The 21,517-nt window shown below is 36.4% G+C and overlaps 1 protein-coding gene across 11 annotated transcripts in view; it reads right to left on the bottom strand.

The window, feature by feature from the left end:
* Positions 1–2,068: 2,068 nt before the first annotated feature.
* The window catches only part of CSNK1A1 (casein kinase 1 alpha 1), a 50,311-nt gene continuing 30,862 nt past the window's right edge, over positions 2,069–21,517 (bottom strand). For 2 of the 11 annotated variants that reach the window (XR_003427738.1, XR_003427740.1), the window contains 7 exons: positions 18,178–18,317; positions 16,720–16,798; positions 15,663–15,737; positions 12,488–12,594; positions 11,253–11,401; positions 7,093–7,487; positions 4,126–6,351 (listed from right to left, as the gene is read on the bottom strand). Coding sequence is in view for 8 of the 11 variants with exons in the window: in XM_027081625.1 (XP_026937426.1) it covers positions 7,435–7,487; positions 11,253–11,401; positions 12,488–12,594; positions 15,663–15,737; positions 16,720–16,798; positions 18,178–18,317 (603 nt within the window). In the remaining 3 variants the exon portion in view is untranslated. Of the gene's footprint in view, positions 3,768–4,125; positions 6,352–7,091; positions 7,488–9,044; positions 9,173–11,252; positions 11,402–12,487; positions 12,595–15,662; positions 15,738–16,719; positions 16,799–18,177; positions 18,318–21,517 lie in introns of those variants that run through there. The other 9 variants (XM_027081627.1, XM_027081630.1, XM_027081629.1 and 6 more) reach the window with 7 other exon arrangements.

The following is a 21,517-nucleotide window of genomic DNA, read 5'->3' as shown; positions in this document are numbered from 1 at the left end:
TGTAGGAGTCATCTAATGAGTTAGGTGCTTTGACTCTCAGGTCCTGGGTGGTACTGACACCAAATATCTCAACATTGCTCCCAATACTAACAACAATCATTAATATTACAAACATTTCTTCAAAATTTCAATCCAGATAGATGTACATGAAAGGCAACAACGTAGTAGGAGCTTCTTGAAAAACCTCTTTAAGTGATCTCGTTTGGTAAAAGTAAAAGGTATAATGAACAATTTGCCCCACCTGGCTGAAAAGGAGCAGAGACCAAACAACAGAATTAAGTGTGAATTCCCAGGTCTCTCAAACTTGCTGCACCTTTGTTCTCATCGTAGAACTCCAGCCACCGTGGGTCCACAGCCCCAAGTGACAGACACAGTGAATTTGACCAACTTAAAGTGTGTCTTGGGACAGCTAGCTTCTCTAACGGCTCTGATATTGCTCAACATTTCCACTATACCATTTGCATATGTCCTTAAAACTGGCCTAACATGTCATTTCAGAATATAAATCATTTTACTTCAACAATATACTATCTGATGATTAAATACAAAATGCATAGCCTGATTAGATCAAGTTACACTCAATTCATCGCCATCTTAGGCTGTTTGAAAGATGAGAAGTGCACTAAAAGTTTGTCAATAAATATATTCCAGAGAAGAGTGGAAGGTTTTTTTTGGGGAGAATCCCCCAAATGTTGTGAGAAACCATCACGTGATTATAGTATAGTCTCACTTCAAAAGGAACAGCACATCTGAGATACCTAAAATTTTTATGTTTGTAACATCTTACTATACCTCACGGACCTACTTACACGTTGGTCACACGGTTATCACTGCCTAAAAACCGACAAAGAGAAAACCTAAAATACTGCTCTGCTATCAGTCTGGCTCAGAGAGAGTCAACTATCTCACAAACTACTGGCAAATTTTTAGGAGGTAAGCTGAAAATATCTAGGCCACCCCCTCCCATGGTTCACTCTAGTCAAGTTACAAGAACGTTAATCTCAATATTTCAGCAAATTTTAAGAGAAAACTAGCTCAGTGGCTTGGATTCTAAAATCCTTTTGTTTGGTATTTTTATTATAATGGAATTAAATTTATAATTATTAAAGTATAATCTGCTCAAAACATTGCAAGGACTAGTAGAAATAAGAAAAATCTCTTAATATTTGTTGATAGAAAATAATAGTAAAAGCAATCCTCCAAAATTCCACTTGCAGGCCATAGGAGCATGAGCACAACCATATGGGAGGAGATAACCAGTCTCTCCCTTCATATATATTCTTTTTTATTTTCTTGTTATACCTTCCCAAAACAGAGACATTCAACAGTAGTTAGAATGACCATCTCCCAACATTTAAAAAACTGCACCCCCCAATGGGTGAACAAAGTAAAGAGCAGTAACCTAGAGTTCAGCTGAGTAAGCCACTGCGGAGCCTTAAGTGGTGAGGTCTTCCAATTTCAGAGTGATGTGTCTTCAACTTGTATCATCATTTTAGTGGAAAAACATAATTTAATTTTGGTGAAATGAGATTCATCTCCCGACAGGATTAGTAACAGCATTCACTGAATTTCACATTCTTCTTTTGTGAACTGTGAAGAAAATGAATGGTAGCTAGAAGATCAATGGTATTCCAGCTCCAGCTGCAGATGGAATGACAATATACCAGGACAAAAACACCTACATTTTGATTTACAAAGCTAACAGCAGTTTTAAACCTGCAACTTAATTACAGACCAACTACACCACAACCTTTTCAAATGGCAAAAATACAAAAAAGTGTTACAAAAATATTTCAGAAAAAGTGCATAGTCTAAGTGCATAGTAAATAAAAGCACTGAAAAATATCTTGCTAGAGGGAGTTCAGCTTGGAAAAGTTATTACCAAAGCTAAACATTTTTATTTTACACAAACTATACTCAAAAATAGCTTTAAGAGACTGATTTCTGGCTAAAAGTATCAAAGGGTTTATTAGTCAAGAAACAAATACCTTAACCAACACGGGTGGACAGAAAGGAAACAAAGAAGCTGCCTACCCCAAAGTTCATACTCATTAAGATTTCTGCAGTATGATGGTGCTAATATATCTTTTAATGGCAGAATGTGGTCATCATTGAATTAATTATTGCTAACGTAGTTTTCAAATGAAAAGAAGAAAAAAAGGAAGAAAACAAACCTGACACAATCTGACCAAACACATGTCAATTTACAATTTCAAGGTTATTTTACAAAATACCTGCATTTACACAAATAGGCGCCTGGCAGCATTTTTAGACAAAAGTTCTTTTAACTTATCCTGATGTGCTATAAATGAATAAATTACACTAATGAATTAGTTATTAAGCTTTTCTTTCTCTTGGGTCAGAAAAAGAAAAGAGCCACACATAAGACTGAGAGATGAACTGCAGATAATTTATAGAAATGGGTGGGGGATAGGGAGGGTCAGCAATCACAAGAACCTCACAGGGTATGATGCTCTCCAAGGTTAGGAGTCAATCTGCTTAGAGCCAATCAACAAGGAATTTAAACAATAGCTTCATTTTGTAGTTAAACCCTTTAACGCTTTCATTCTTATTCAAAATCAGTCCAGCTGTTAGTATGAGGCTGCAAAAGTTACAATACCAAGTCCTGGCAGTTGCAGCTGCAGCACTAGGTATTGTGCCTACAAGTCATAAAAAAAGAAAAATGAAAGAATGCCTTTCCGCTTCAGGGAAAAAAAATATTTTTAAATAAAAAATCTGAGAAAAAGTCATGACACTAAATCTACAATGATTCGCAAAAGAATGTTACATAACAAATGACTTGAAGTAGTCTATTAAAAACTTGGGGAGATTTTGATTTCATAGTGAGTCAGCAAGGCATTTTTTTTGTTTAAAAAAAATCTCATTTCCTTAGAGAAACAGTTTATACTTTTTAATGAACTTGTAAACAAAAAAGCTCCCGTTTCAAAATAAAACAAAATCCCAGATCATATAGATGTTTACAGTGATTACATTTATCTAAGCAACATACATACATGTTCAGTTTAAGATGTTAACTAAATTTTTGTGACAAATATGCTTTTTTCTTGTTTAATACCAAGAACATTATAGAGTTAATGCAGAGTCCTAAGGATAATCTAGTAGTCACTAAGTTTTTCTTAAGTCTTCACTTTAGATGCTGTTATTTCTAGCACAGGTAAGCAGGCAGAGTCTTTCATATGCTCAAACACTGGAATCTTTGGTTGCTACCATTATCAGCTGGCTTGCAAACAAGAAGCCAACCATTTTAAGAATGTTTTAAGTGAACAACTTGCAAACCCCAGGGATGGATAAACCCTAAGAATGCACAATTGTGAGCATTTACAACCAACACAACTGTGGCTGAAGACTGTTCATGCCGTTCTTCTGAAATGAGATCTCAAAGCAGTATAGTTCAAAATAAAAGATCTTAACAAAAAATTGGCATATGCACAATTTCTCCACCAATTTGTGTGTCAACCATTTAGTTAACTTTTCCACTTGAAAAAATGCAATAGAAAACTGGACACCATGTTTCACTATCTCAGTTAATATTCACAATTACAGCGGCTACAACTCAGGACACAGCATCACCAGTGCTGCCCAGAGCCAGTTTATACTGAAATTAAGTTCTTTACACCAAGTAAATGGTTGTCCACAACCACTGGCTAGTGTACATAATGAACTAAAATTTCTAGATTTGGGGAGAAACAAATGCTGCTCCGATCATCTGCTCTGCTTCTTCTGTTCCTTGATTCATGCTTAGAAACCTATTAAAAAAAAAATCAAAACAGAAAAAAAAGAATGTTAAACTCCAAGTTAAAAAAATTTTCTTAACCACACCCAAAGTAGGGAAATAATTACTTTAGAATGGTAACTCATACGTTATTTTCATCTATTTGAAAATCACTAGGTCAGGTTAGCGTTTAAAATAAAAAAACCCGGAAACTTCTGTACTGGATGCCTCTAGGCAGAGTGGTATACAGTGAATTAAAGCCTTCCCGTCCAGCATACAGTTCTCAAGAGAATTAGTGGTAATTGCAATAAGCCTGTTTTTGTTTACTTCTGTATTTCTAGTACCTAGAATACATTGTGTTTATTAGTCAAATAAATAAAAAATAAGATTGCTTTATCAACTAGAAAGTAGTTTTAATCATACTGTGAGCAGGAACTTTTCTGTACATTATTTGATACAAACGAGGAACAAAAGGCTTTAATAATAAATGTATTCAAGGCATAATTATCTGAGTTATTCCACTGAACACAAACCTGGTAAGTATATGATTTTTATACAGAAACCTTAGACCTTTAAAAATTCTTTACGTCTATCAGTTACACTAGAGAGACTAGTTTTTTTACCACAGATTTGAAAATGTAAACGAGTGAGGCTTTCTGGCTTTACTTTCAAGCCTCCCCACCCTGTAAATACACTTCTCCTCCTCCACAAATCAGACCTCAGGGCTTCCACATAAAGGCAGGTTTGAATAGGAGGCTCAGGCAATAATAGCTGCATGTTCTATCTACAGCTGAAGGCAATCAGAGGAAATACACCCATTTCTAATACCTACAAGCTTTATCTATAGCTAAAGGGAATATGCTGTCTCAATATCATGAAAACCTCATCAGCACCTTCTCTCACCTACAGGCCTCCTTTAAGTCATCAACGACCCTTGGTCCAATCCCTCCTCTTATAGCCAACCTATATAGCTCATTCTAGCTCACTCTAATCACTCACTTCCTCAGCACAAACCATGTTTTTGTCAATCATAAGCTGCTCCTTTTTTGACACTTCAACATTTGCAGGATCATCTCCAGCAGGCTTTGTGGGATAAATGAAATAGTTCTGTAATTTACTTTTCATGCATGTATGCCTTGGTTTTTTCATTTGAGGGCAGAAAGTCATCTTCATTCATTTGAAAACTATATTGTGACAAGCTCCGAAGACAAAGATGTGAGTGTTATACTTCTGTCTCTCCACAGTGCCTTAACAACAGAGTAGGTGCAAAACAGGCTTTTGCTGCCTGTCCTAGCACTAAGTTCATAAAGCAAATGCCAAAAGTGAAAGATAATGAAATTTTCTGAAAATGTACTTTGCCACAGGAATACTACGTTTCTGATGCATGTTATTAAATAGGATTAGCAGTGTAAAACCACAAAAAGAAAAGGCTGTCAAATCAAACCTGAATTAAATTTTTAAAAATCTGACCATACACTGTAACTTAGTTCCAATGTTAAAATACAGGAATATTTTAAAGCAAATTAAAACTATGGATTAGCTAAATAGCAATGACCCTTATCCTGAGGAGCATTTGGTTTCAAGTCCTGCAATTATCATTAAATACAATAAAAATGTTTTCACAACCACTAAAATTGTTGGGTTTTCTTTTACTGTAGCTTTTTTACACAATTACACGATACTGAATAATTACTGGTATCCCCCTACTTTTCAAAAAGTTCCCTTTATGCCACTTCACATTTTATGAAAGGCCTACATTAGTACCTGTTTTCACTAACCAAAGATTTTTTGCTTTTACGAAAAAAGCAAAAATAGCATTCAGCGTTTCACAGCAAACCTAGAGGCAGCACCCTGAGTAGTGATAATGGCACTCCTGAGGAGTGATAAAGGCACCGCCAAGTTCTCTCCCTGGGAACTACCATCAGCCTCAAGCCGCCACAGCTTTGAACTGTGTCTGTTAGCATCTATGCATTATCTCAATTTATCAGCAACACGTATCCTAAGGTAACTGCTTCTTTGCTTTATGCCATTTTAGCTTAGGAAAGGTTTCGAATGCCCTACTTTCAGACAGGGGAAACCTGTACTATGTTGAATATCCAAACAGCATTAAACTGAAAACCACTGTCACTAACAAACTACAAAGAAAACATAAGTTACATTGTCAGTCAAAATATTAGAAAACTCTTGTGTCTTTAATAGGGATAAGAATTGTATCTGTTCATCTTTTAATCTGATATTTGAAGATCTGCTGGGTCAACTAATGATTACAATTGTTTAGGGGCTGGTTAAAGGCTAGCCTAACAATATTCCTGGTAGAATAGAGCAGTCAAATCCAGATTCAGACTGGCCAATGGTAGGATATTCCACCCAGGGATCAATGTTTTTCCGGTGAATTGTCCTAAAATGTTACAGATGCTTGTTTAGGAAAAATCTCAATAGGAGCATTCAGCAGGTATTCAAGATTCAATCTTCAAGTACTAAGTATTCTTTTCCTCAGTGTGCAATTAGTCCTTGGTTTGTCTTGTAGTTTAGGTGGTGTCTCCTGGTTTCTAAAGTCCAAAAACCCATCTTCACTGCAACAGTTAAAATAAGGAATGAAGGAATGAATCCCTTTGTTCCTAAAAAAGAGGGGGGGGGGAGGAGTTAAAACAGGGTTGGAGAATTAATGTGACAAATTCAGGACTTAATAGATACATTTAAGTTTTCTTTACAAATCTGCAAAAGGAGAAAGAATGTTTATTTTTATACAACTAACCAGGAGATTCTATCCCTCAGTCTGAAATCTGGAAAGTATGTATCTGCTCCTATCTGTAAATTAACTTCAGATTAACTTGATTTTGTTTTTCAACAGAACCACAAACTAGTTCAAAGATATATTTATGTAATAGTAAGGCTAGGAAGTTTGCGATGAGCTTTTAAAATTTAGAATCCTTTCACAGTATAAGACATAACTTTTAAAAATTAATTTTGACTATAATATTTACATTCACTATGCAAAGCCATTTATATTAACTAACTTTTCCTATAAAATGCTTGTGTGGTTTTTCTGGTTGTATAGAATCAGAATCAAGCTTGGAGAATTCTGAATCAGACTGACAGTATAAAAGCTGAAGGAAAAAAACAAAAACTAAAATAACTCTTCCTTTTCCACAGAAACTAAAAAAGTATTTATTTGGGAAAGATAAAGGAAATAGATTTTATTTTTATCACTACAAATAAGATAAATGACAACTTAAGTATAGCAGGTACATCATCCCTAAGCTGCATTAAAAAAAGACTGATGACCTGATTTCTTTTGTCTTCTCTTTTACAGAATTAATTCTGCTACAGATTTCTAAGGATGCTGAATTTTAAAATACCTGTTACAACTGATTCCTTCCCCAACTGGTAGATGGTCTGCATTATACACCACTGAGTCACAGCAACAGTGTACTCTTCTAGGTCTTCTGACAGTTGTTTTCAATCTGACAAGTTGAAAAGTTTCATAGGTCCAGCAAGCCTTCGAGATGTGGGCTTCAGATTACTTCAAATCAACTCTTAAGCACTCATCTTTATTTCCTGTTGGGTTATTTGGTTCTTTTCTCTCCAGCTTTATTGTCCACAGTGAAAAAAAGCTGACAAAAATTTCAGCAAACAGATGCAGCTCCCCGGCACCTCTTTGGATTGAGAGTATTCGGAGCAGAGCAGTCTCTCCAGATATTTCAAGGTCTTCCCCTGTGATATGGTTTACGTTGCTGAATGACCAGCCACGTTCCTAGCAGCAATTGGTGAAGTCAGAAAAAGTTAAGCTAGACATAAATGGTAAGTGAAGCCCAGTAAATACTGGAAGGTAAATCAAGGAAGACCATGAACATGTAGGATAATGTGATGGAAAAAATATTTCTAATCTATTAAATGCCAACAATTTGACATCCATGTATATTATGATAAAACTATGCTTAGTAGCAATGACTGGAATAGTGAACAGATGGGTTAAGATGATGAGAATAGTAGAATTAGGAGGGGATCCACCTTTGGCTTCACTACCTTCTGCAATTCTCCCCATCCCTGCCCTCAACTAAAGAAATGGTGAACTTAAGTGAATTCTGAATGTCCTAAAAATATTTTTTTCCTTTACTTCTTATATGTCTTGAAAAGTACTTTCCTTATAATCAAATATAGTTGAAGAAAAGGGAGTGAAAATGAATTTGGAAGTGTATCAGATGTATTATCTTTTGCTTTCCTCTTTAACGTGTATAAAAACTGTAACTGTAGTCTTGTGGTACCTGAGCACTTAAAACCAGTACAGATCATAGTGAGCATTAGTGGAGACGCCTTGTAGTCTTTTGATGGCCTTCAAAATGGAATATTTCAAAAGATCTTTTCTTTCGAAGAGTAAATAGAAGTCTATTACATATAAGTCCATCTTAGCTGAATTAAGTCAGACTTTAAACTCTTTGCACATTCTTATTAGTAAACTGCTAAAACAACTTATAGCTTTCAATGGAAGAAGCATCAGATAAAGATTTTTCCAAAATTATCATAGAAAACATATTAGTAAAAGCGACCATGTGGGGGATTTTTTCCCCAGGAATGTATGTGTCTGCAATATAGAGATTTACTTGCTGAAGATCCATTTAAGATACTGAATCCTCTGATGTGGAAACCCCTGAAAGGGTAACTCGTGAATAACAAATGATATATTTAAAAAGCACATCTAAAATTTTAACTAGAAAAATGTAATACGATTTTTTTCATCACCACGGAAAAGATTTCTTGAAATCAATGAATCATTGAGCTCTTCCTTGAATAAAAGCTTACTGTAGGGAATCCTAAGAGAATATGCTTTCAAACACCCTTATTAGAGATTGGAATCAGGAGTAAGTAAAGCTAGAGCAGTTATTTTCAAACTCCAGGCTTCACAGGAGATTTCATACTGGATGACCCATATAATGGGGATGGGGTAGAGGTTAGTTAGGGGAAATAGACTCCCCATACTTATTTCATACCACCCTCAACTGTTCTATGCTTTCAGGGCTTTATATATGGGGGGGAGGTTTGTGTAAGAGTTGTTTAGGGCACTAAGTTTTATATCCAAAATAAAATGAGTCAAAGATTAAAAAGAATTTTGTTCTTTGTATTCTGTGGAGTGGCGTGTTTTAATTGCAAGCAATATTTTGCTTAAGAGTCAAAACATACTGCCTGGAAATACATTTCTGAAAGCAGTCAGTGATATGTGGTGGGTTTTATGAAAAGTCCAAATTTTCAAGATTTTACAAATTCATGTCTGTGTGATATTTGTATAACCCCAGTGTCTAATAATGCTATGAAATTTTTATAAGATTTTAAATTGCTTTTATGAAAAATACAATACAAAATAAGGATTAAACTTAAGTTTAATTACAGTTTTTTCCAATGAAACATACTAACTCAGTGGATCCAACTTCTCATCTTTAAGACCTAGATAAGGCAGGACAAAAATTTTGCTTTATTGAGTAAGAGACACACAGTAAACTAACAAGGAAACTAGCTCAAAATAAGGTAATTCTTTCTGAAGGCTGCTGAATGCCTGAAGTGCAATGTTCTAGGTCAGATGAGATTTCAACCTAATTTTCGTTCTAGAAACTGCAACTTGTGATGATCCTATTATCCCAGCTAACTTTAGTCAAAAACTGGTTTCATTCTGTGAGAAAAAGCAAATACACTGTAGGTGTCAGGTCCTCAGTTTAGAGAGTCTATGTGGTCTTACCTAAATGGCAGGACCACTTCTCAGCAATACTAGCCACCTACCTCATTAAGAACCTGTTGACAATATGATTAGTTATATAATGATTAAAACATTCAAAAGGGACAATTAAATTCCAACTATGATGCAGAGGTAGAGCACTGGGCAAGCATTAGTGTTTGTTATCTTGAGTTCAAACTTCCTCATCTAAGAACTCCCACTACATTAACCCTCCAACTGTGGATCCTTCCCAGAAACGTGGAAACGAAGTACCTCAACTTCATTCCTAATAGATGAGCTGCTGGGAGGAGGATGACATCAGTTAACTATACTACTTGAAAAGTATCCTCAGATTAGAGCCTATTTTTAAATTATAAAGTTTTTTAATTGCAACAGTAAAAATATGGACCAAAGAAGACCAAGTTCAGATCAGAGCAGTGATTCAGAAATTACGTAATTAGAAACCAAAAAACAAACCTTACCTGCCCACCACTTCCAGGAAGTAGGCAGGTATCAGGAGGTAAGCCCCAGAAAGGGGAAAAGAAAAACAGACAAAAAACATAAAACACAGGAGTTGAACTGTATGGCAACAGTGATAAGAAATGGCACTGTGCCCTAACAGTTCTACTCTTTAGTAGCACTAAGAGTGCCAGAGAGATATAGAAAGGAAATAGACTAGCAGCTCAGTGGCATTTGCCCCAGTTTGTTTTTTTTTTTCAATTTGCGAGGAATAACTGCAGAATTCAATTTTACAGTAGACCCCAGACCCTGAATATTTGTACAATTAAAAAAAAGTAAAAAAAAAAAAAGTAACGCCGTAAGAAAAAATCATTTTGAAATTAAGAACACATGTAAGCTAAGCAGCAACTAAAAGAGAGATTTATTTTTGTGATAAGTAAGGATGTATCGAGCTCTTCAGTTATTTGAGCATTTAAGAGAGTAAATGAGGGCTTCCCTGGCGGTGCAGTGGTTGGGAGTCTGCCTGCTAATGCAGGGGACACGGGTTTGAGCCCTGGTCTGGGAGGATCCCACATGCCGCGGAGCGACTAGGCCCATGAGCCACAACTACTGAGCCTGCGCGTCTGGAGCCTGTGCTCCGCAACAAGCGAGGCCGTGACAGTGAGAGGCCTGTGCACCGCGATGAAGACTGGCCCCCGTTTGCCACAATTAGAGAAAGCCCTTGCACAGAAACGAAGGCCCAACACAGCAAAAAAAAAAAATTAAAAAAAAAATTAAAAAAAAAGAGTAAATGAGGTGCTCTGCAACTGAGAAGATAGACACTTCGGGGGCAATGCCAGACTCACCTCTTGAACTTAGATCATGTTCACAATTTTCCATTTTTAATTCTAAAGCATTAACACGCAGAAAAATTCTTAACACTGTTAGTTGGAAAGAAAGTCAAAATACCATGGCTAATCAGATTCATTATTAAAAATCAACAAGTGTTAGGTCTAGGATTTTGGATTGATTGATTATACCATATTCCCAACACCAAATGTTTATTTTGGAAAGGGTTAATGAATGAGTAAAAAAGATGCAGTTGTTAAAAATGACCCAAAATCCCAAGAGAAATGATAATAATATACACACATATATGTATATAAAAATACATATACATATATATGAATAAGGACATTTGGGTTTAAAGTTAGTAGTCAAATTTTCCAAGGACGTCTTTTTTTTAAAACAAAGAGCCAGATTTTTATGTATTTTAAAACCACCTCCTCGATCTAACACTGTTAGAAATGGATGAATTACCCAATTTTGTGTTCAATTTTTTTTCCCTGTAACGTCACTTGGTTCTTGGCTACTAACCTTTCATGTTACTCTTGGTTTTGTCAGTTTGCTTGCCTGTGGGGGTTTGGGCCTGCTGACCCTGCCCACTTGAAGAGGCTGCCTGCTGTGCTGCTTTCTGTTTTAACATTGTCCAATCAAACGTGTAGTCATATTGGTGATTCAGGGTCCTGGAAAATATAAAATTATATGTTAACCCATTATTAATAGGGTCCAATTAAATACTCCACAGAACTTTCAAGACAGTGAGAGCATTTTTTAAGGAAATGAATATCTTCTCTTAAGTATGGTAGCTTCTACAAGATTTCTTTCCCTATAGATGACTTACTGTTCAGTTAATTCCACTTTTTACATTTCTCAACTGGGGGGAAATGATGTCACCGCTTTGGTCTGCTGTATTCAAGAATAAATCCTCTCCCTTTTCAAAAAGAAGCTGCCTTTAAACTTTCTTGAAATGAGCAAGGGAGTGGGAATGAAAGGCAGCCATGAGGGAATTCTCTGGCAGTCCAGTGGTTAGGACTCTGTGCTTTCACAGCCGAGGGCGTGGGTTCAACCCCTGGTCGGGGAACTAAGATCCCACAAGCGGCACTGTGCAGCCAAAAAAAAGGCAGCATGAACAACAAAAACACTGAGTCAAGCTGTCAGTTATGGGGGAATATTCTTAACAGAAGGTATCCCCTAAAGACACATCAGAGTAGACGTGAGACTGTAACTTTGAGAGGGCGATGTCTATGCTGGTGACTTGGGAAGACTTCTCTAGGATTAGAGCATCATCCCTAATTCTTCTCTTCCAACTAAGATTTTGAGCCACATGTACTTTATTTTTTCAAGACCAATTTTGGGTTGTATACCTAGGGATCCTAGAATTTGGGCCTACTTCCACAATATCATAAACTCCAATTACTGCCTGATATTTTAATTGCTATTCATTTTGGTATTGAGCAGGGTTGTCTACCAAGTTGGAGAGTCCCAACTGCCACCAACTGTCATTTGTATCTAATGTGAATTGTGTAACTATTGTGGAAAACTTATATTCTACTTTGAGTTTGATTTAACAGTTTCTCCATCCCAAACGAAAATATTTCAAGGACATTTGGAAATGGAAAAATGTCAAACTCACAGTTTCTTAACATTTCATTCACATTTCATTCACTCACACTGGTTAGACCCACTTTTACTTGCTACTTGTCAGAGTAGATATGTTGGGCAGACTGAACTAATTTCCCTCACTGGAGTTTATAGTCTTAAAAACTGACCTGAAAAGAATGCGGAATAGCTGCCTCAGGTACATGTAATCCGGGGCTTCCTCAAAGCGCAGCCCACGGCAATAGTTTAAGTACATGGCAAATTCTGCAGGAAATCCCTACGAGTTCAAGAGTTAAAACACAAAATTAAGACAACAACAACAAAAAACTTATTTAAGACAGAAAAATCAATGTATTTAAAAACAAGCAAGAAATGTATTTAAGGATATTTTACTACTTTGCTAGAAGATCTGAGAACCTAAATAACAATAATATGACTTGGTATCCTCATAAATTTGACAAAATTTCTTCGTCCCAGCCACCTTATTACGTACTATATCTTTTAATATTGGTAGAGGAAATATATATCTTTTCCTTGCAGTAACAGGTTCTTAAATAATTTAGATATCCCACTTGTTAACCTATTATTTTATCAATGTACAATGAGTGCATAGCAATAAAGAATAAACAACAAAAATGAGGCCAGTAATGTTCTTTGCCAGAACAGGACAGTGAATGGGTATTCTCTCTCCATTCCGAAATTACTTTCTTTTTAAACAGCAGTACAGACCTATATAAAGAGAAGTAAAATCAAGAGTGCAATTATACAAAGCAACCATTGTTATGATATGTATCAATCCAATACCACACCCTATGAATATACTGGGTTTGTCTTTTCTTTTTTCCATAATCCAATGCTTCCTCCTATGAATAGATTGGGTTTGTCTTTTTTTAACATAACTGTTATCATACTGCATACATAATATATTCCCTTTTCCATTAAAAGATTGCAAGCATCCTTCTATGTCATTTCTAACCTCCGCATCAACTTTTTAGAAGTTCATGGCTGGATATTGTTTGACCTAATGAATACATCATAATTAACATGTTCCCTATAACTGGACATTTAGAGGATTCCATTTTTCTCTATTATAGACAATACTAAGTAAGTACATCTGTGGTGTAAACTGTTGCCATGTTTGGTTTCTTGGCAAAGATTCTCAAAGATGTATACAGATGTTTTTTAAGGCTGTAGATATTAGTCACCAAAGGATTTTGCCATTAGGAACCTAGAAATGCAAAGTATTTAAACAAAAAAAATCCCCACATCTCCTCCCTTTGAGTAAATGTGAACGTGAAGGAAGATGAGTTAAAAGAGGCAGTCTCTTCCCAAAATCTTATGATTTTGAGAAATTTCTCACATCCACAGGTAGGGTAGAATGTATATATCCACAACATTTTTTATTGATTACAGTGATGGAAACAAATTTAATTTTTACGAAGTACTTTCTTAAAAATTTATTTTATCTATTTTATTTTTAGCTGCGTTGGGCCTTTGTTGCTGTGTGCAGGCTTTTCTCTGGTTCCGGTGAGTGGGGGCTACTCTTTGTTGTGATGCGCGGGCTTCTCATTGCAGTGGCTTCTCATTGAAGAGCACGGGCTCTAGGCGCGTGGGCTTCAGTAGCTGTGGCACGGGGGCTCAGTAGTTGTGGCTTGCGGGCTCTAGAGCGCAGGCTCAGTAGCTCAGTAGTTGTGGCGCACGGGCTTAGTTACTCCACGGCATGCAGGACCTTCCCGGACCAGGGCTCAAACCCGTGTCCCCTGCATCAGCAGGCGGACTCTCAACCACTGTGCCACCAGGGAAGCCCTCAACTTTTAATATACATTCACAGTCTGTATTAATAGCATTCTGCATTTATCAAATGAACTTCCTTCTACAAAAGAAAACTACCAACATGATAAGCATTTCATATGTAAAGTATGAACTGTCGCTAGACCATGCCGCTGGACCATAAGACTGAAAACAATCTCACTACTTTATAGTAATACCTAATACTTTGGTGTTCACTGCACCCTGAATCAATTATATGTGTCTAATCCAGAAGACAAATGTAGTTCACAATTTCCAGATCAAAATTAAGATGCTGCACACAAGCAGAGAATGTACTAAATCCTCCCGTTCTCTTCCTGAATATTTTATTCATTAACCTAAAATGTATTTCATAATTTAAAACAAATCCCCAAAGAGTCTCAGAAAAGATCATAAATTTCTCAACCCGTCCCCTCTGTTTCTGTAGATATGCAGAAAAAGAGAAATCAAATTTGTGGATGGGGAGACTCATAAAGACATCACCATTTACTCCCTTCCAGAGTACTATTTCAACTCATGCTGATTTCTCCCTTCTACCACCCCAATACGTAATTATATATTGTTTTCTAATTATTTCAGGTATGCAATTGTCACAAAGATGACCACGTGGTCTTCTTTCTATGGAAGAGACATTATGACAAAAGTATCTTTCCACTCTCAACTCACGTGCCTCTCTTCAAAGTTTGAGATTTCAGAGAAATGAGCCAGATTCAAACTGCCATCTATACTGTTGGACACTATTTCTGGATTGTTCTATTCTGCTTGCCTTTGTTTCCCTAATTCCTTGATATGCCAATTGTGGATATCCTTTCTTCTCTGGCACCAGTTTAAGAATAAGGGGAATATTCCTTAACTTAATTTTCTCATAAATTGGTTTTGAGGTTTGGAATTGAGGTTCTATTAGAAAAGTTTACCTCCTTCTTATTTTTCCTCCAATTTAAAAACAGATCATAGGGCCTAAACCAGAAACATAAAACAATTATTTTAAAATGACTCATATATTCAGGTCATTCCTTTTTAAATTTTTTTGGCTGTGCTGGGTCTTCGTTGCTGCGCGCCAGCTTTCCTCTCGTTGCGGTGAGCGGGGGCCACTCTTCCTTGCGGTGCGTGGGATTCTCCTTGAGGTGACTTCTCTTGTTGGGGTGCACGGGCTTCAGTAGTTGCAGCGTGTGGGCTCAGTACTTGTGGCACGTGGACTTCAGTAGTTGCGGCACGCAGGCCCTAGAGCATATGGGCTTCAGCAGTTGCGGTGTGTGGGCTCAGTAGTTGTGAGGCTTAGTTGCTCCGCAGCATGTGGGATCCTCCCAGACAAGGGATCGAACCTGTGTCCCCTGCACTGGCAGGCGGATTCTTAACCACTGTGCCACCAGGAAGTCCTCAAGTCATTCATAAAGATACCAAGAATCAACCAAAGTAAATTTAAAACAGTAAATAGCTACTCAATAGGATGCTTAAGTTCTGAGGCTGTAAAATAAAATGTTCCTTTTTGTTCCTGGATCATTTATATTAAAAAAAAAAATCATCATGTACACTTACCTTACATAGAACTTCAACAGGTGTGGACATCTTCTTTTCGCTAATTTTTTCATACTTTTGCTTCTTTGTTGCAGCCTGTGGAGAATAAGAATCAAACCACACAGATATACTCAGTATTATGAGAAGAATTTTACTAGTTTAACATACTACACATAAAAGGAAACTTGAGATTCAAGAGAAATCATAACCTAGAATAAAAAAGAAATCAAAGTGTAATACATGTAATCTCCTTTTCCTAAACTGTTAACTTTTCACATGACTTTCTGCTTCAAGAACGTTTTTAGCTGTTAGCAAAGGGTGAGTTTAACAGGAATATGATTTAAGTAAAAATGGGTGGAGTCAAATTTGAAATGAGATTTCTTAACCCATATTCAACAAGGGCAAAATAAGCAGATCGATACCAAACACATGTGCCTGCCCATCATTTAGTGACATTAATAACTGGTGTTATTTTTCCAGTGTAAAGATATTCACACTGGATAAAGCTACCCACACTGAGCAATTTGTCAAGCTCATAGATGCTCAATAAATACAGGGACCATTTACCTTTAAAGGACCAATAAAGCAACTAAACAGCCATTAAATTCTTGGACACAGTAATTTATCATTACCATACAAATACTCACAAAAGTAATGGTAAAACTCCTAATTAATGGAAACAAATAAAATGTTAGGACAATTAAATAATATAGCTATTATTACTGGATAAACTAGTTCTACTGTACATAAAAGTACACATTTTCAACATAATGGCAACACACCAAAATGAGAAAGTCTCCACCTTTCTTAGCCCATGTCAAGTTCCTTCCAGGTAAAGCTACTGGTTACCAATGGGTACCTGCTAATTGTCCCAAAAGAAACTGTTCCTCAAGTGTGACTGTGAGAGTCTACTAACCTAATTATTACTGAAACGATCAGATTTTATTTTACCAATAAAGGGTAAAAATAAAGTCATTCACTCTCAGAAAACCTCATACTTGAAAGGGACCTTAAAGGTCATCTCCAATGTGTATTTGTATTCTTAAAACAAAAAGCTGGTGATGTGAGTCTGGTTTACCTTTAGTCCTTGCCATGGCAGGCTGGTTCTATTAAAATACATCAAAACATATCCTAATGATTCCATGTCATCTCGGCGACTAGAAAAGAAAATGTAAATTTAAAGGCTGGAATTATTGTGAAGAACATGTGAAAGAAAGCCAGGTACACAAGAAAAAATGTTTCCAAGCAAGGAGAGAAAGTAATTTGGTATCTTGTGCAAGGAGTTACTCAGTTAAGGTAATTTAAAAAAAAAGTTCCTAATGGGTTACTTCTAAACAAAATTTCCTCACAGAATCCAAAATTATAAAATCCAACACGATCCTGCAACTTAACTTTTAAAGAGCAAAAAGAATTTAGCTAAATAACTTCCTAAATGAGGTTAATAAAGATGGAAGAACCATCTAGCAGGACATAAGTTTTACAGAAGCTCACAAAGATTATTTAGGGATAACGCTGAAAAAATTAACAACTTTAAGCTAATTAAACATCTATATGAATATATACACAAACACATACACACTTACACGCATATTCAGACGATACATGTACTTAAGGACTGGTAATGGCCTACAGAAGATGTGAAACTATAGTTTAACCAAGGGTACTCAGATATTCATGGCTATTCCCTAAGCTTAAAAGCTCATTCTCATGAAGTTCCATAACCTGGAAGCATATCATTTCTACGCTTATTTATTTATATTTTTTTTTGCGGTACGCGGGCCTCTCACTCTTGTGGCCTCTCCCGTTGCAGAGCACAAGCTCCGGACGCGCAGGCTCAGCGGCCATGGCTCACGGGCCCAGCCGCTCCACGGCATGTGGGATCTTCCCGGACCGGGGCACAAACCCATGTCCCCTGCATCGGCAGGCGGACTCTCAACCACTGCGCCACCAGGGAAGCCCTCTACGCTTATTTTAAGGAGCAAAAAGAAAAATGATTGACAAAAGATGAAAAACTAGAATTCAAGTCAGAAAATAGAAAGACCACAGAAATTATGACAATGTTTAAACTAAAGCCTATTCATTTATGTAGGGGTGGAAGAGTAGAACGGGGATGGTCCACCAACCACATTTTGGTTTATTAGAAATCAGATAACATTTTCCTTGCAGAAATAACCAATACATTCTTCCCCTAAACTCAACTTGCTTCACTAACATAAAAAGCCCAAGATCAGTATTAAGAAAAAAAGTATTGTCTTTAGCTGCAAAAAGAAACATAAAGTTGCATTTATGCTTCTAATTTCCATCATGCAATATTTTCTCCTCAAAAGACAAGCTTCAACAAAGAAAACAAAAAGGCCTCATTTAATCGGCTTCTTTGCACTGTCCAAAGCAGCAGGTAAAAGGATTAATAAGTGTCTTTCAAATCTTCAGCCAAGAAACATCTTTAGATATTGTAAGAAACTAATTAAAATATTTTAAAAACCCATCAATGGCTTTTGCTATGGATTTGATAAACACATTCAATTTTCAAACTCACCTCTGTTCAATACCAAGATGTGCATTGATGCTAGCATATCGAGCAGTGCCAGTGAGATTTTTATCTTCTCTGTATGGTATGTGTTGCCTTGTCCTGTTGTCTCTGTACTTTTTGGCCAAACCAAAATCAATAAGGAATAACTTTAAAAGAAAATAAAGAGACATTAGGTTTCCAATCTTGTTCAGTTAAACTGCTCCTTACTCATTAAATGGCATCTATTCTATTTTGTTCAATTATATCAAAATAAAGCATCATAAACAGAACAGATAATGAACAAACTTTACACTCCAATAAGCTTTTATTAGTCCTCATCAATAAATCAAGTTAAAAAAATACAGTTAAGTCAAGTGGTTGATCCCTGTCAGCTGAACAATTTCATAGGCCAGTTCATTACACATTCAGGAGCCTGTCTTTGGAACCTCTAACATGGTGGAGAAATGTATACATGCTCAATATCAGAGTTGCTGACAAGTGTGCTGCATGCCATAATGAAGCCTGACATCCTGTTACACTGGTAAACAAGCATGGGGTTTTAAAAAACTAGACATAAGCTTTCTGGAACTCTTCCATTCTACAAAGGCCACTCTTTAGTATGCCAACAGAATGCTCATTATCTAAAATAAGACAACTCTGAAAGTTGTATATTGACAACAAAACCAAGATTTTTATTTATAATAAATAAGCATTTTAAAACAAGCATGCATTTCATTTTATTTCCAACTGACATTTACGCATGTGAGCAGCTTAAGCTTCTGGAAAATATAACAAGTTGATCTAAAGTCTTAAAAAGCACTTAAGTATTTATTTATTTAAATAAAGGTGGCTTACAATCAGCAGTTTAAATGAGCTAACCAGAAACCAAGTAGTATTTTAGAACAAAATAATGTTTAGTGCTGTTTCATTTAAATGGTACACAGGGCGTAAGATACTCATTTATAATGTAGCTAATTTTTAAAATTAATTCACGTTTACTCTCCATGATAAAACTTTTATACGAAGAAGAAAAAAAACAAAAGTATTTTTGTGGGAAAAACCCAAAATATGTTCATATTTACCTACCTTCTAAATCAAAATAATCTTAACTTAAAATTTTATTTAGTCTTTATCATAAAATCACTTATCAAAAGTTATGTCTACAAAGTTTATCAAGCAAAGCAGGTCTATATGCTCTTATACTATGTAGCCCTACACTATTCTTTTCTAGTTACACCTAAATTTTGCAGTTTTTCTTCCCATTAGGCTGACATTAGGTTCCTTCTGCTGCAGTTTACAGTCTGTGATATACTGGGAAACATGACCACCTAGCCTGTTAGGGTTTGCGTCAAAAAATAAGTAAAGCGGGCTTCCCTGGTGGTGCAGTGGTTGAGAGTCCGCCTGACGATGCAGGGGACACAGGTTTGTGCCCCGGTCCGGGAAGATCCCACATGCCGCGGAGCGGCTAGGCCCGTGAGCCATGGCTGCTGGTCCTGCGCGTCCGGAGCCTGTTGCTCCGCAACGGGAAAGGCCACAACAGTGAGAGGCCCACGTACCGCAAAAAAAAAAAAACAAAACAAAAAACTAAAGCAAGTTACTGATTTAAGTGAAAAAGATATGACCAAGTGCTTCTTTTAGGAGGATGAAAAATGCCGATTTCAGGCAGGCACTACAACCTAGCCTTAGTTATACACTGGATGGGAAAGGCTGAGGTTTGAGCTTCTGCAACCATATTTACAATGAAACACTTATTTTCACCTGGTCTACTACAAAGAATGAAGATTAAATTTTCAGTAAAATGTAACTGGATAATGAAAGCTCTTTGTATGATTAAACTCACTTCTTGAACAACTGAGTTATTATAAAATAGGGACAGGAAAGTTAATGTTATAAACCACTAAGAGAAATAAAGCTCATACTCTTTTAAGTTTCTTTCGATATGAAAATTGGCTCAGTACTCAAATATTAAAATGAGCAAAATATACTTATGTTAAGCAAAACGAAAATTATGACTTAAGTTCTATAGATTCACACTGAAAAGAAAACAAGGGAAAAACAAACCCAAAAGGACATCCAGCTTCATGGCCTTTAAAAACTCTCCCAAAGAATTATGTGGGGGCTTCCCTGGTGGCGCAGTGGTTGAGAGTCCGCCTGCCGATGCAGGGGACACAGGTTCGTGCCCCGGTCCGGGAAGATCCCACATGCCGCGGAGCGGCTGGGCCCGTGAGCCATGGCCGCTGAGCCTGCGCGTCCGGAGCCTGTGCTCCGCAATGGGAGAGGCCACAACAGTGAGAGGCCCGCGTACCGCAAAAAAAAAAAAAAAAAAAATTATGTGGGTTATGAATAAAAAGTGATTAGGACATGAACTTTCTTCTAAAGATTATTTTCTAAGATTACTTCCTTTAGAACTCCAAATGGAGGAGAAAACAGGAACAACTCTGACGTGGTTATGTCTGATAGTTACATTCATGTCTAGATTCAACAGCTCCATTTGCAACTCAATAACCACTTTCTCAAAACTAAAAGACTGCTTTATAAAAACTCAGTGTTCACTAGAGTTCTTTCCTGCTACAATTCTAAAGGACAAAAACCTAACTTATTAAGAACAAAAATGGACAAACACTACCTTCTTAAGTATCTCAATCTTTAATATTAAAGCAAAAAATTTTTAAATTTTCTCCTCCTATAAAAACTGAAAATGAGTCAGGAAAAGTAATGTCACTGATAAATAAAGGTATCCCATTTTAAGAGCAAACAACTGAAAACTACTTAAAATTTAAAAATTTTAAATCTCTTGATAGTTCATTACCTTCTGGTACCTATCATGCTTCTTTAGTCGCTCTCTATGCACTGAATTTAAAACGAGTAAAAACATATATAATGGGAAATATTTACATGAAACCATGTGATACCAAGGATACAACCCAACAGGCGCAGATATGTAAAGGTAAAACTAAAAAAGGAAAAGTCAGTATTCAACGTCATAAAATAATGTGTTTTTATAGGTCTGCATATGCAAAGAGACGTTTAAACTCTTCGGTTGTCAAGCTGCTTTTCTGTGGATTTTAACTACATGTTCTAAGTAAAATTTGTGGCTGTTTTAAAGAATGCAGCATATTTTTCAAAGGACTGTGGAAATGAGTTAATGTTGGGTACGCTGGGATAACTCCATTCAGCAGACGTGCATTTTCTTCAGAAACGCTACTGACAATTTTAGTTTTTGGTATTTACAACAGTTTTTCTCCTAACCAGCAGTCACATTTTCCTGCCCTTCAGAAAATTTACAAGATTACTTTTCCTTATAACCCAGAAGACCTATTATTAAATAATTATGTTATAAAATATAAGTAAAATGTGTGAATGTATA

The sequence above is a fragment of the Aethalodelphis obliquidens genome, unplaced genomic scaffold (assembly GCF_003676395.1).
Source record: "Aethalodelphis obliquidens isolate GAN/ISIS:26980383/991018 unplaced genomic scaffold, ASM367639v1 scaffold45, whole genome shotgun sequence".
NCBI classification, from domain to species: domain Eukaryota; kingdom Metazoa; phylum Chordata; class Mammalia; order Artiodactyla; family Delphinidae; genus Aethalodelphis; species Aethalodelphis obliquidens.
This window is presented reverse-complemented; position numbering and strand designations above follow the sequence as displayed.